The 14,972-nt window shown below is 43.3% G+C and overlaps 1 protein-coding gene across 1 annotated transcript in view; it reads right to left on the reverse strand.

Moving 5' to 3' along the window:
• Positions 1 to 14,972, reverse strand: part of POU6F2 (POU class 6 homeobox 2) — a 558,245-nt gene that overhangs the window by 104,932 nt on the left and 438,341 nt on the right. Inside the window, exon 5 of the mRNA XM_066584657.1 lies at positions 11,215 to 11,552. Within this exon, the coding sequence (XP_066440754.1) occupies positions 11,215 to 11,552 (338 nt within the window). The remainder of the gene's footprint in view (positions 1 to 11,214; positions 11,553 to 14,972) is intronic.

Below are 14,972 nucleotides of genomic sequence, written 5' to 3' on the forward strand. Positions count from 1 at the left end.
ATCATGGTGAAGAGCAAGACAGTAATGGAGGCTGGAATGGAGGTCTGTTCTCTTCAGTGATGAGTCTCGGATGCGCTTTTGTCTTGGATGCAATGATAGCTGGAGATTAGTCTGGAGACCACGTGGACAACCCCATGGAGAGGCCTTCAGGAGGCAAAGTTACATTGGTCCTACTCCCAGGATTATGGTATAGAGTGGCATACTGAATGGTAGCCAGACCCGTGTAGTCTTCAGTCCAGGCACACTAACAGCTTAGCGTTAGATTAATTTGGTCAAAAATCAGTGGTACAGCCATTTCTCAAAAGTGTCCCAGAAGCCATTTTTTAACATGCCAGGCCACATGTTGCTCATGCATTTGTAAGCATCCTCCATGGCCTAAACATGCTACCATGGTCTGCAGCATATCCAGACTTGTCTTCCATCAAGCATATCTGAAATATCATTGGGCGGCAATTGCAAAGGGTGTTGCCAGTAGCTCATCTTCAGGATTTGTGTGCTCAACCACTTTCAGTGTGACAGAACATTCCTCAGGCAACCATTAGCAACCTTACTGATACTATGCCAAGTTGTGTGTGTATTTCTGCACGTGGCACTCATATACTCAATAATCAATATATTGAGGTATTTAAAATATTTTGCTTCCATTTTTTAATCATTTGCATATTATGAACATGTCTATCAGTACTGTCATTTCCATAACTCCATGACTTTTCTTTCTTGGTGTTGCAATTTCATTGTAGAGGAGTATACGTCAGCAAATATAGCAAAAGCAGCAAGTAAAAGATAAAAATAAAAGAACTAGTGAACTCTCCCATGGATAACATATAGGGTGAGCCATCTCTCCCTGGATTTTGAATTTCATTTGACTTCTTTATTCTCTTCCATCCATGGAGCAGTCACCTCAGTGCCTCTCTTGGGTTTTCAAAGAATGAGGTCGTCCCAATGCTACCATTCTAAGCTTAGCTGGACAGATCTTTGAGTATTGCCTGTTCAGGGCACAAAGTCTCCTTATTACATCTATATTGTGACCTTATCCACTCTATGTCCATGTAGTAGTTATGGAAGAAGTCAATTTACTACCCATTGATGGTGATATCCTGCCTTTCCAGACTTTGCACAATATCAGATCATGGATGGTCTTTGTAGAGAAAAAAATGAAATAAGCGTTTGTCTCAGTGGTCTGCCATGGGGTCCAGAGGGGTTTGGGATCCAATGAGCCCCCTCTACAACAAACAATGGAGTTAAAGTCTCTCAGAAGTCACTGACAGCTGTGTTTTAAATAATTCATCAGGGTTGATCCATCCACTTTCTCTAGCACTCCAACCAGCCTGATGTTTTAGTACAGCCTATGTCCCAAGTCATCTGCTTTTGTTAACAGAGCAGATACAGCTTGGGTATTTGTCTTTTTGTGGGAAGCATGGTATCCTTTACCTTGCTAATCCTTCCACAGCAGTTGTTCTCTAATCCCCATCTGCAGATCATGTCCTCCTTTAAATTATCCATTTGGCAAGTTACCTTTGCTAGAGAGCAATTGCACTACTTGAAAGCCATAGAAACATCAGTGCAGATTGTCTCACCTCCTCCAAAGCATGATGTTTTCAGCCCTTGACGAACCGGGCTTACTCTTTCCCCATCCTCCTCATCACCTCCCTCCTTATGGCCCAGTGGCATGAAAAGGAGCGGTAGGCAACTTCTTCTGGAGATCATGACGTAGCTCGCAGTTTTTGATGCAGAGAGGACACGGGAGCAGCAGCTTTTCAACCACACTTTCCCAGCCTTGTAGCCCCATCAAGCCTCGAGTCTTTCTGCCTGTCCTCCGCCGTTGGCACACCAGTGCCATTTCTGCCTATTACCTTGCCTCATTCTTGCTCCTTTCAGCTTTCCTGCATCAAGGAAACCAAACTCTCTTCCTCCCTTATTGCTCCTGTGCCATAGGTGAAAGCTTTTGGCTTCTGGTTGCCAGTTGTCTTTGGGTGCTGGGATATTAATGACCCTTTCAGGAAGCATGTATGGGAGCTCCAGAAAGTGTGTCTACTCACATCAGTAGCTCCAGCAGACCGCGTCCCTGACTATTTAATGTGATCAGCAGAATAACATACCCGCTCCACGAGTTGTTCTTAATCCAGACTCTCGCAGACCAACATGAAAGGTATCAGTTGATACCATCTACGTTGACGCAGAGGTAAAATAGCTCCACCTACAGTTTAGTTTAGGAGCTATTAGAAGCTATAGTGGCTCATCATTTAATTTAGAATGAAAGCTGGTCATTGTGTTGCTCTTGTGTCATTTTCTCGCACTACAAGTCCACCTTACAGAACATCTCCCCTACATGTCGCCATTCTCACCCTAATTGACAGCACACAACACAGAAAATCAATCAAATGAATTTAACTTAAAAAAATGTTCTGTTAAAAAAAATAAACCCCATTTGAGTGAATTTAATATAAAGTGTTATGAAATTTCTCTTCAGTAGAGTAGTGACAAGGAACGGCTTCTGAATCTCAATGTGCGGCGAGATGATGTCGTAGTGTTAATATTGGTTCATTTTGTGAAACTTTTAGCCATTTCACCTAGGCAAGTCACTTTCATTTAATTTCCTCTCTGAAGAAACGGCCGTGTCTGTATCTCTATAGAAATAATTGTTGTTATCCTTCAGATTTTTCGAAACAAACAACATCATCATTTTGAATTACTGTCTTCTCTTGACAATCTTTGCATTGCACTAAACTAATATTCTTCAGATGGATTCTGAATAATGTAGAAGGATGAAACTGGCAGAAAATAAGAAGGAATCAAGGAATCTTAAATGAAATTTAAGCTGTCAAGTATTAAACTGGGTTTAATATTACACAACACTATTACAAGCTGCTTGATGTTCTGAATTTACACGTTTGTAATATGATTTTTGTAGTATTGAATAGATCACACCGGGTCCACCAGTGAATCCAGGTACAAGGTGTATGGCATGGTATGAGGATATTTAGGCTATAGGCTGCCATGGGTCATTCATGGGGGCCCATCCTAGAGCCCCTTCCTATCACTACTGAACCAATGAAGGGGATGCAGGGTCTTCACTTTGCTGATAAGTAAGGCCTCCAACTGAAAAGGCCAGACAACCTCTTTAAAGGTAGGTAAAGGTAAAGTCCCCTGGTGAAAGCACCGAGTCATGACTGACTGCTAGGGTGACGTCCCATCATGACGTTTTCTTGGCAGACTGTTTTTGCAGGGTGGTTTGCCATTGCCTTCCCCAGTTATCTTTTAGCCCCCAGCAAGCTGAGTACTCATTTTACCGACCTCAGAGAGATGGTAGGCTGAGTAAACCTTGAGCCAGCTACCTAACCTAAGCTGGGATTGAACCTGCAAACTTCAGGTCGTGAGCGAGAGCTTAGGACTGCATTTCTGCTTCCTTAACACTCTGCGCCACAATTCTGATGTCATAGTGCCATGTCCGAAGATTTGATTGATGAGGGTCTAATGGCTGAGACTGCACTGCACCTCTGACACTGTATTCTGCTCTCCTTGGACTTTCTCATTAGCTGACCACAGGCTGGTCTTTAACTAGCGTGGAGAGTTTGACCACTGCTGACCGCTTCTAGCCCTTTATTTCAGCAACTGGCAAAAACCTTTACATGTCAGAAGTTTTTTTAGTTTTTTTTTTTAAGTAATTGCTATTTAAATAATTTGCCCTTATCTGGAAATGTTTACATGTTACCATGTTTTCCATATTGCCACCCAGAAGTGCTAATAAATGGATGTAGTGTGTATAGAAGGAGTATTTTTGACTCAGTACCTTTAATTCATAAACATAAACTTAGAGGTATTCAGTAGAAATTCATACTTTCAAAAACTCCACATCTTACACCTATCAGGAGTGGCTACTATAACACATTCATCAGTCATGATCTTAATTTGGACAAGGACACTGCACACACCTGATGGAAGAACTCATTGGAACCATGCATTGATGGTCCATAGACATGTATTGGAGGGTGCACGGGTATAAAAGCTAGGCGCAGCGTCATAAGGGGAGCTCATCTGATTGCAGCGTCATCAGGGGAGCTCATCTGATTGCAGCGTCATCAGGGGTGCTCATCTGATTGCAGCGTCATCAGGGGAGCTCATTTGATTGCAGCATCATCAGGTGAGCTCATCTGATTGCAGCGTCATCAGGGGTTCTCATCTGATTGCAGCGTCATCAGGGGAGCTCATCTGATTGCAGCGTCATCAGGGCAGCTCATCTGATTGCAGCGTCATCAGGGGAGCTCATCTGATTGCAGCGTCATCAGGGGAGCTCATCTGATTGCAGCGTGATCAGGGGAGCTCATCTGATTGCAGCGTCATCAGGGGAGCTGATCTGATTGCAGCGTCATCAGGGGGGCTGATCTGATTGCAGCATCATCAGGGGTGCTCATCTGATTGCAGCATCATCAGGGGAACTCATCTGATTGCAGCGTCATCAGGGGAGCTCATCTGATTGCAGCGTCATCAGGGGAGCTCATCTGATTGCAGCGTCATCAGGGGAGCTCATCTGATTGCAGCGTCATCAGGGGGGCTGATCTGATTGCAGCATCATCAGGGGTGCTCATCTGATTGCAGCATCATCAGGGGAACTCATCTGATTGCAGAGTGATCAGGGGAGCTCATCTGATTGCAGCGTCATCAGGTGAGCTCATCTGATTGCAGCGTCATCAGGGGTGCTCATCTGATTGCAGCGTCATCAGGGGAGCTCATCTGATTGCAGCGTCATCAGGTGAGCTCATCTGATTGCAGCGTCATCAGGGGAGCTCATCTGATTGCAGCGTCATCAGGTGAGCTCATCTGATTGCAGCGTCATCAGGTGAGCTCATCTGATTGCAGCGTCATCAGGGGAGCTCATTCGATTGCAGACATCTGTTGGTTGCTATTATCTTTGACTGAACTTCCACATCGGCGGGGCGCACAGAGTTAAGCTGACCCAGGCGCAAAGCTAAATAAAGTTTCTTCTTTAGGGCTTCTTCAGACGACCGTATTTGCACGCACTTTTGTGTGTGTAAGATCTACGCACACGCCATGTGCGGAGAGTAGACCCATTGATGTGAATATGTTCGTCCTTTTTAACGTGTTTTGGGCACATTTCATGCGCACTCTAAAAAATAGGGTCTGTTCTATCTGTGCTTTAATAGCATTTTAAATCAGGTCAGGGTGTTTTGCGCTCACATGCGAACAGGCCTGCGTCATAAAAAGTACAGTACTATACGCCGATATGCATACAAGTATACCTCGTTCACGGCGCAAATGTGTTTTGCTGAAGCCTGTGTAATGATGCATATGGTCATCTGAAGAAGCCCCTATATTGTATGCCTGCTTATATGTAATATTTGCTCATCACCTGTGCGCATTATTATATTTTATTGCGTTATGTTTGCTGTATCTGCTTCATACTCAGTAAACTCACTGGTTTTCATTGAACAGTCTGTTGTATAATCCTTGCATTCCCAGGTTCATAGTGTAAGCCTTTTACTACTATTGGTGTCAGAAGTGGGATCCTAAGGAACGCAACGATGTTCATTTGGTAAAAGTAGCGGAGGCAATGGTTACGCGTCTCGTAAATAGTCTTAATGGGTTTCGGGTCCCAGAAAATTCATACCTATTGCACGAGAGTGCAAAAAATATGTGGAGGAGAAGCAATTGCCAGACCCCTAGCAAATTGCTCCCCACCTTGATCTCAAGGTATGATGCTTCACAAAAGCTGTAACTGTGGGATGGACTTGTAGGCAACGTATACAGGAGGAAGATGATGATCTGCAGGCAGCTTTAGAGTTAACTTGCAGAAAGCCTTGAGGAAGCAGATGAAAGCACATGACAGTTTGCTACAGAATTTCGAAGCGTATGTTTTACAACCAGTTAAATGACTAGGCGTAGGCTGAGATGGCAGTCTATTGCTTCGAATACAGCTCACATTGGAGAAGTGGGAAGACCTGTTAGAATGGGAGGGTGGTTGTGGAGACAAAAGTGACAGATGATATGAAAACACAGGTCATACTAGTTATAACTACTAAAACAAAAAGAAGAGTGACCCGAACTGCATGGGAAGGGACCCGGCGAGTGCTGAGGATGCAATGGCAGAAGAAACTGAGGCTTACATTTGAGAAGAACTCACTGAGTTGGGTACATGGTAGAGGCAACAATTAGGGGAGGGTTTGTGAACTTGGGTGTTGAGGCTATGGGATCATAGTGCAGATAGTATCATCCTGACTAGTAGAGAGGCAGAGTTAACAGACTTCCAATGGGGTATGGTGGCGGGATGTCACCTGAGCAACCAATCAGTAGAGGACATCACAGGCCACTGGAACATCCATTAGCAGCGGAATCATCTGTAGGGAACTGCATGTGAAGGGTTGTCATGGATGAGTGACTGCCCACAAGTCCAACATCACAGCAGGGAATTGACCGAGGCACTTGAGATGGTGCTAAGAGCATTATTCTGGGACTGTAAATGAGTGAAAGCAAGCGTTGTGGGAAGATGAATCCTAGGACAGCATCTTCCAATCGGATGGTCATACTTGGGTGTCGTGATTGCATGGAGGGCGGTTTCTATGCAATTGCATATAGAAGTTTAAGGTTCTGTTATGATGTGGGGGTGTTTATGTCGGGAAGGATTAGGGTCATTAGTTATATTGAAGTCCACCCGCAATTCTAATGGGTATGGAGCCATTCCGGATAATGTGGCATCACCTTCCCTGTGGCAGTACTTTGGTACAGGTCTGTGCCTCTACCAACATGACCGAGCACCATGTTGTACAACACACAATGTTGAGGCTTAGATTGAGGAGTAGAACATATGCAAACGTCATTAGCCAGACTAAAGTCTGGATCTCAATCCCATCGAGCATCTTTGGGATGAACTAGACTGCTGTATACGAGCACACCCAATATGCCCATCCTCCCCTCCATTATCTGAAGCTCTCCTTGAGGAATGGAGGCAAATTCCTACACACATCTATGGGGATATAATGCCAAGTGGCCGATGAGGGTTACTGCAGTCTTTGAGGCCAAAGGCGGCCCAACACTACATTGAAAAATGTAAATAAAATTAAATTTCATGACAATCTAGGTGTGTTCCAATACTATTGCAAACCAAAAGCATAGGCCCAACTCATTCAGACGAGCGTGTTTTTTTTTGTGCACCTATGTACCCGAAAAAATGCGCTCCTCTTTGATGCGGAAAACATGTGAAATGGCAAAGTTTGTATATGAAACTTTGCCCATGCACTGGAGCAGCTGCTCCATGAAGGTCCCCTCATCACTGAACACCGTGACAGCAACCAATAAGTTGCTATGGAAGCGCTCACGCAGACTCACCTGTCAGGTAACTGCAATTGGTCATATGTAAAAAAAAAAAAAAATTCTGGTTTATTGCACCCTGGTGGCCAGTCTAGTGAACTACAGCAACTGCAATATTTCCTACGTCAACAGACCAATGAGAAACTGTCAAATTCCCTCTTTTTCTATAGGATGAATTATGATGATGGGGGCAAAATGGGAATGTTTTTTGCCTTCACAGATTTGACATACAACCTGTTGCAGTCACCATGACGAATATAAGCATGACTATATAACAATATACACAATCTATATACATTGCATAAATTACATACCATATGATAAATACTTACCAATTGTACCATGAATCGTGCCGTGAGCGTCACTGGAATCATCCTCCCTGCGTCTACGTATCTTATCATTGCTTTATGCCTCTTATATCCAGCTTTACTTAGGTTGATCACAAACCTTTTTATGATTGTAACATTTTCAGGCCAAACAATAGTGAGCTTACATCAATTGGTATTCTCTATTTGATATTAATTGTTGCCTGCCTCCTAATTACAAGTACATGTATTTGATGACTTTTGTATAACTTGCTTTTAATGATAATTATGTATTCCGAAATTAATTGGGTGAACCGCGTTTTAGGATTTCTGTAAATGTTCTGGTCCAGCCTTATTCCTCAAGATATTAATTTCATTAATGAACTTTTGTCTCCTTCTTCTTCTACAGGTATATGTAGTCTGTTAGCCATCTTAAGGCATGAAGAGGCTTCTTTGACTCAAAACGCAATTTGCTGCTAATATTATTTGAATAAAAACGACTCACTTCCACCAAATCTGCTAGAAGGATTGCTTTTTGGAGGTTTGTGCCATGTACTAGGCTTTTACCCAGTATCCTACATTGTACCCTATGCCCTCTTCGGATGAGGTGTTCACCTAGTTGGCAGCACATCCTACCCACCTCTACCGATGCCTCTAGCTTCAGCCAAATAAGAAAGATGAAAAAATACCTTATTTGCATAAATTTCCCAGAGGAGCATTGCCTTGTTAGTCTCCTTACTTAGCTTTTAGCTGTCCCCACACACCTTCTGGGTGCTTTCCTTGGGGAGAGACTATAGCATTAACCGATCCACTCACCCCCTAGGTGTCTCCAAACACTTTTTGGGTGCTCTCCTTAAGGAGACACAACGCCGCTTCTTATCTAGTTTAGGCACACATTTGAGTTTGCTCCACACTTTCCTCTACTCACAACCCACCACAAATGGCCACTATCTGAGCGAACTCCAAACATGTCCATTTAACACCTGGCATGTGTGGTTAATGCTAAAGACAGCGTGTAAGCTGACAGCTGAAAAGGAGAAACCTTCTGGTACCCAATTGCTTCCCTGTAATACAACTGCAGGGTGCGAATAGTTGCTATGGCAGACTCGGACCTAGTCAAGGCTATCAGGGTTGCCATAGATTCAAGTTTATTAAGTCCTGCCTGTTTGCTTAATAGGCTAAAGTGTAAACTGAAATATACCACAATACTGAAGTGTCACAGTAAACTGTAGAAGCAATCAAGCAATAAAAAAATAGTTAAATAAAAAAATTTTAAGTAATATTAAAAATTCAAAACTATTCCTTTTCCTAGTTTTCCACAAAATAAAGACTAAAAATGTAAACATAATCAATATTGTTGCATCTGTAGAAGCCCGAAATACCTAAATATCAGATTACTTATCCCACATAGTGAACGCCATAAAAGAAAAAAAGTACACAATGGCAGAATTGCATTTTTATGCTGCCCCGCCTCCCCAAAAAACGGAATAAAAATTGATTAAAAAGTCCTACCCATAGGTAATAGCAATAAAAACTACAGTTAGCCCTCCAAAAAAACGAACCCCCTAAACAGCCCAATCAATACAAAAAAAAAGGTTATGGGGCATCAAAAAGCCTTTAGCTGTAATCCTATTGGCTGATAGAATAAAGTTAACATGTCACTTTTTACTCCACCCTGAACACCATAAAAGAAAAAAAATGGCGCAAATACATTTTTTTTCCATTTCAGATGGAAACATACCGAGCCAGCTCCTAAAATAATCTGCTCCTTTATTAATTAAAGCATCATGATACAAATGGATCTTTGTGCCCCCGCAGCATACATGGTTCAAAGCTCTAAGGCTTCCTGATCACAGCATGGTGGGCAAAACATCACATATTCATTAAAAATCCCATTTCAACAAGGTGTAAATTCCATTAGTAAGTGGATAGCAGAACACTTCTGAAATACATGCCGGCTGGATATCTTACCTTCAAATCCTTTTTTTCCATTTCACCCCACTTACATTTTTTTTCCAATAAAGTACGTTAAATGGTACCATTAAAAATAAAACTTGTGCAAAACAACAAACCCTCAAATATCTATGTCAATGGAAAATAAAAAAGTCATGGTTCTGGAAAGGTGAGGATGATAAAAAACGGAGGCAAAAACCCAAAAACTTCTTGGCAGTTAAAGGGATAAACAAGGCATATGGCTACAGAAGGTTATTAGTACTAAATAATAGATTTCTATGGGCGAAGGCATTATTGTTGCCACCAATACATATTATATGGTATACGGAGCATGGATCGAAGGAATCCTAGAATGACCTTCAAAGCTGGGTGCGGAAAAAACATCCACAACATCTTTTATGTTGAGTATTTGAACTTAACACTGAATAACCAGGAACCCTAAACCAGAATCGCCCATTTAAGATTCACATTGTATGGTTGGAGTCACCTTTAAATCGTGTAAGAAGTCTATAATTTTTAAAAAATGTTTCCTAAAAGTGGACACCCGCTTCCTATACGATAGCCTTGCGATGTGAGAGTGAGTGAAAACGCATGATAATGAAACCAATGATTTTCAATGGTTTCATTCTCATTTGCGATGTTTTCAATGTAATCTCGCATTGCAAAGAAGAATGGGTGATATCGTGCATTATTTTCAATGGAGCCATCGGCAGCAGTGCTAGCCCCATTGAAAACATAGGGAGAACATTGCGCTCCTCTGACACAGCTGTGACAGCTGTAGCAGGGGATTCCTTCACCCTCGTGGGGACTGCGGCGATGAAGGAATCTGCTGCCACAGCTGTCACAGCTGAGGCAAAAGTCTGTAATGCTATCCTATTTCTTTCAATGGGGCCGGCACTGCTGCAGCCCCATTGAGAGCAGTGGGTTTCCAGCGATGATTTTTAGTGGAAGGGCTTGAAATATAAGCCCTTCCCCGAAAATCATAGCAAGCTGTAAAAAAAGTATAAAAAAAAAAAGATTAACTCACCTAGAAGAGCCGTCCAGCTCTTCTCTCTGGCCCTGGCTGTCTTCTTCTCTGTTCTGGAGGTCGAGGATTAAAAAATCCCTTCCTCCAGAAAGTGCTGCCACTGATTGGCTGAGCGCTGTGGCCATTTAGAGTCAGTGCCCAGCCGTCATTGATTGACAGCTGAGTGCTTCCTCTGATTGGCCACAATGCTCATCCAATCAGAGGCACCCGCGGGGGTGAAGGAATCCCCTGCCATAGCTGTCACAGCTGTGTCAGGGGAGCCCAATGTTCGCCCTATGGGTGATATCACTCATTCTTCTTTGCGATGTGAGATTACATTGAAAACATCACAAATGAGAACAAAACCATTGAAAATCATTGGTTTCATTGTCATGCGTTTTCACTCACTCTCGCATCGCAAGGCTATCGTATAGCAAGTGGGTGTCCACCCTAAATTTGTGAACATGAAGAACACGATGTGATGACGTTAGTGTTTACAAAATGGATAAAACAAGTGTAGAGATAGGCAACTGTAGAGCGGCTTCAGAATGGTAGGCAATAGCATCTCAGTACTCTTAGGGCCCATACAACCTCAACATGACCTTGAAGTAGAAACCTCTAACTTACCTGCAATGGATTTGGCGGGGTCATCGGGGAAGGAAGGCCATGTCCCGGTGATTGATTGGGCTTTTGGGGAGAGCTGCAGGGCTGCTGACTCGTAGCAAGTTGGTTCTGGCTTTTGTTCTGCGTTTGGTTTTGCTGCTGTTGTTGATTTTGTTGCTGTTGGCATTGCTGTGAGTGATGAGGCTGGGATGATTGTTGGGGTGATTGTTGATGCTGGGCTGTAGTTTGCTGTTGCTGCTGCTGTTGTTGCTGTGATCCTTGATGATGATGGTGGTGATGATGCTGATGAAGCTGCTGTAGATGTTGAAGTTGCTGAAGTTGGGAGTTCAGGGATGAGGTAGCTGTAATCAACCGAAACAAAGGATTATATATTTGAAGTGGAAATTCTAATGAATTAATCAGCTAATGCGGTACAGTTGGATTTTAGTCATGCATGAGTCGCAGTAAAGTGCTGACGTTGCCGTTAGTCATGCCCAATATCATAAACTGGGGAAAACTTTGCATGACTACTAAAAGAATTCCAAAATGGTGGGAACTCTTTAAATAGTACCTGGACTTTTACCTTCGGACACAGAAGTAGGTGAGCATCGCCCCGCGGCTAGGTACCACTCCACATCATGCTGTACATGCTTGTACAGCGCTTTGATGTGGCGCTAAATGCAGCAGGATCGACCGGCCATGGTTTGGTGAAGCAGAAGCGGTTGAGCTAAATGTGCAGGTTACTATGTTAGTATGGGTAGTGTAGTGGGGGTCGCTTTCCACCACACTAATGGAAGAAACACAGGGCACACTGGAGTGAGTTTGGATGAGATAGCTTCCTCCCCCCACTCCCCTCGGTACTGCCCACATGACGCTATACATTCCTCTAGAGTATTTTGATGTGAGTGTAGTAGGAGTTGCTCTGTGCTACACTGGGGAGTAGGTGATGCGGCATCGTTCTCTCTCAACCCCCTCCTTCCAACCGGTGAGTGAGGCTACAGTGTCCTCTACAGTATAAACAATTAGGTATCAAGTCCCCCTCTGTTGGACCACATATATAAATGCCCTAGCATGTCTTGTGATCATCCAACCATCCAACCACATAGTGGCAGTATTTGGGGTACAAGCCAGCATAGGACACACTAAGGCATATATATATGGTCCATCAATCACGAATCAAACATTTCCTATCTATGTCTGTTATTGCTCATTATGCCTCATAATTTGTGAGGTAAACTTTTAGAAATGCCTGTTCTGCATGCAAATATGATCCTAATAGTCCGGTGGGCATGCCCGGACTACTCCTGCCAGCTGGAGTATGCCACCTAATCATGCCATTCCGCAGTTAATTGGCTTGGATGATGTATCCTACAATACCCTCAATTCTGTCAACATTTGCATGTATACCATGCACCGAGGGACCGGCACATGCCATTCTTCGGAGCGAGTTGCCACACAGCGAGTAGTGCTGTCAGCTGGTACGTAAGCTTGCAAAGCCGGGTAGCCAAGAGCTATGGAGAGAGGGAACTGCAGGAGCAAGGCTCAAGGCTAGAGGGCGCCATCGATTCATCTCCAGTTTGTATTACTGTATCTGCAAGGAAAGCCACTATTACTCTCCGTGACCTGTGACTCTATGATTGCTGCACCTCCGTGGATGTCTTCAGTAAAGAATGTTTTTTTTTGCATTCTACATGTGCCATGTCTATAACTTTATTGGCAACTCTTCTGTTTCGGCTTGAAGTTATACCATTGGGTAACATAGACATAAATGTAGCTTCAGAGACTCAGGCTTATTGATCAAAATGCACAAATCATCTCTTTCTTGCAGAATAATTGAGTTATTTCGTTCCACATTTCCATTGAGAATGTGTTTTCCACTCAGGAGAACGTCCTTTTTTATTAATATAGATTTCTCCAGCGTTCCATGTATCAATAGCCGCACACTTTACATACCGAGGAGTATTATTACACAGCCCAGACAATAGATGGGTCCACAAAATCCAGAAATAGCCCCTGAGTGGACGTCTGCCTCTATACTTTTACCTGTAAATGACATAGTACCTCCGGCCGCCTGAAAGGGTTCGCAATACAATATCGCTTCAGAGGACTAAACTTGGCCGGGGGAATATCATCCAGTTCACGGCTTTAAGAAAGAAATGACACGTGCCGAAAGTTATTATTGTGCTCTTCGCAGGGTCAGCGCGGTTCAATTATACTTTCAGGTGCCATTTTATCGCGCACGTTGGTAAGGTATCTACTTTAGACCCATCGCAGTTAAGATAAATTAAGCACACCCCTGCCTTGTAAGCACTGTGTTTTCATGATGGCTTCCAGTGGCCAGCATTCAGCCCTGTTGTAAAACCTCCCTATAAATTATATGTCATTTCAGCACTTATGTTAGAGTACAATGGGACAAACAACTGTGTTTAGATTCGGGCAAAATGTAATAAAGGATAAAAAAAGTGTCTAATCAGATTGGCTAATGTGGTCATGGAGGATAGCACTACTCAAAGATAGCCAGATGTAACCCCTTCCTGTCCCCTGCCATACGTGACCGCCATGGGAGAGAAGCCGTTCCTGTGAAATCACATACATGTACTGTATATAGATGGCACAGGTCCAGGAGCTGCACCCATGACATCCGGCTATAAATGGTAGCCAAGGTCCTGCTGCAATGGCCGGGACTGCAGATAACATCTATACCGATTGTTACAGGCGGTAATCAATGTTGACTACAGCATGTAATTGGTTAATAGTGGGAGGGAGGGATCTAAGGACACGTTCAAATGTAGCAGAAATGGTGCAAATGTCCCATAACAGAAAATCTGTACCTAATGTGCATCAAAAGGGTGTCAAATCCTCACCTTTATCTCACATTGCAAAGACTGTATGAAAAAAAAGACAAAGCTAAAATGCTGAAAAATACAATAAAAGTAATTTAAAAAGTCATATGTACTACAAAATGGTACCCCTAAAAACTAACGTTTGTCACACAAAAAACAAGCTGATGGCAAAAACAAATTATTTTCCAGAAAGGGTTTTTTATTGCGCAAAACTTTAAAAGCTGTCATATTACCTTATAGCACATAATGAACACGGTAAAAAAATGAAGAAAACAACGGCAGAATGGGTAATGTTTTCTAGACGCTACGGAGTGCAACCAGGTTGTCTTCAGAGATTAATTCAGGTTTAGTTTGAGCACTGATGATGGCTGTGTTCATGTCTGGAGACCTAGGGGTGAGCGCCTCAATCCTGCCTTTGCTGTGGAGTGGCACACTGCCCCCTGCTGGTATGATGGTCTGGGAGACCATCTCATAAGACAGTTGGTCATGCATACCTGTGCAACGAAAAACAATGACAGCTCAGCGATATGTTTAGGACATCCTGCAGCCACATGTGTTCCTCTCATGGCGGCTTCCAAGAGGCAGCAGGATAATACTCGGCCGCACATACAAGGGGGTCACAGGAAGACCCCACAACATTGTCACACGTCTGTGGCTGCCCGGTCACCAGATTTATCACCAATAGAACATGCATGGGACAATCTGCCAACTTTGACAGCCTATGAGTTTTCACGATCTAGAGGCTCAGTTACAGCAACTGTAGAGCAATATACTGCAGTGTACCATACGGAACCTGTATGCCTCTATACCCGCCCGTATCACATCTTGTATCCAAGCTAGAGGCGATACAACAGGGTACTAGAGCCTCCATGCCCATCCATATCACATCTTGTATCTAAGCTAGAGGTGGTACAACAGAGTACTAGAGCCTTCATGCCC

Source organism: Eleutherodactylus coqui, chromosome 12, assembly GCF_035609145.1.
Source record: "Eleutherodactylus coqui strain aEleCoq1 chromosome 12, aEleCoq1.hap1, whole genome shotgun sequence".
NCBI classification, from domain to species: Eukaryota; Metazoa; Chordata; class Amphibia; order Anura; family Eleutherodactylidae; genus Eleutherodactylus; species Eleutherodactylus coqui.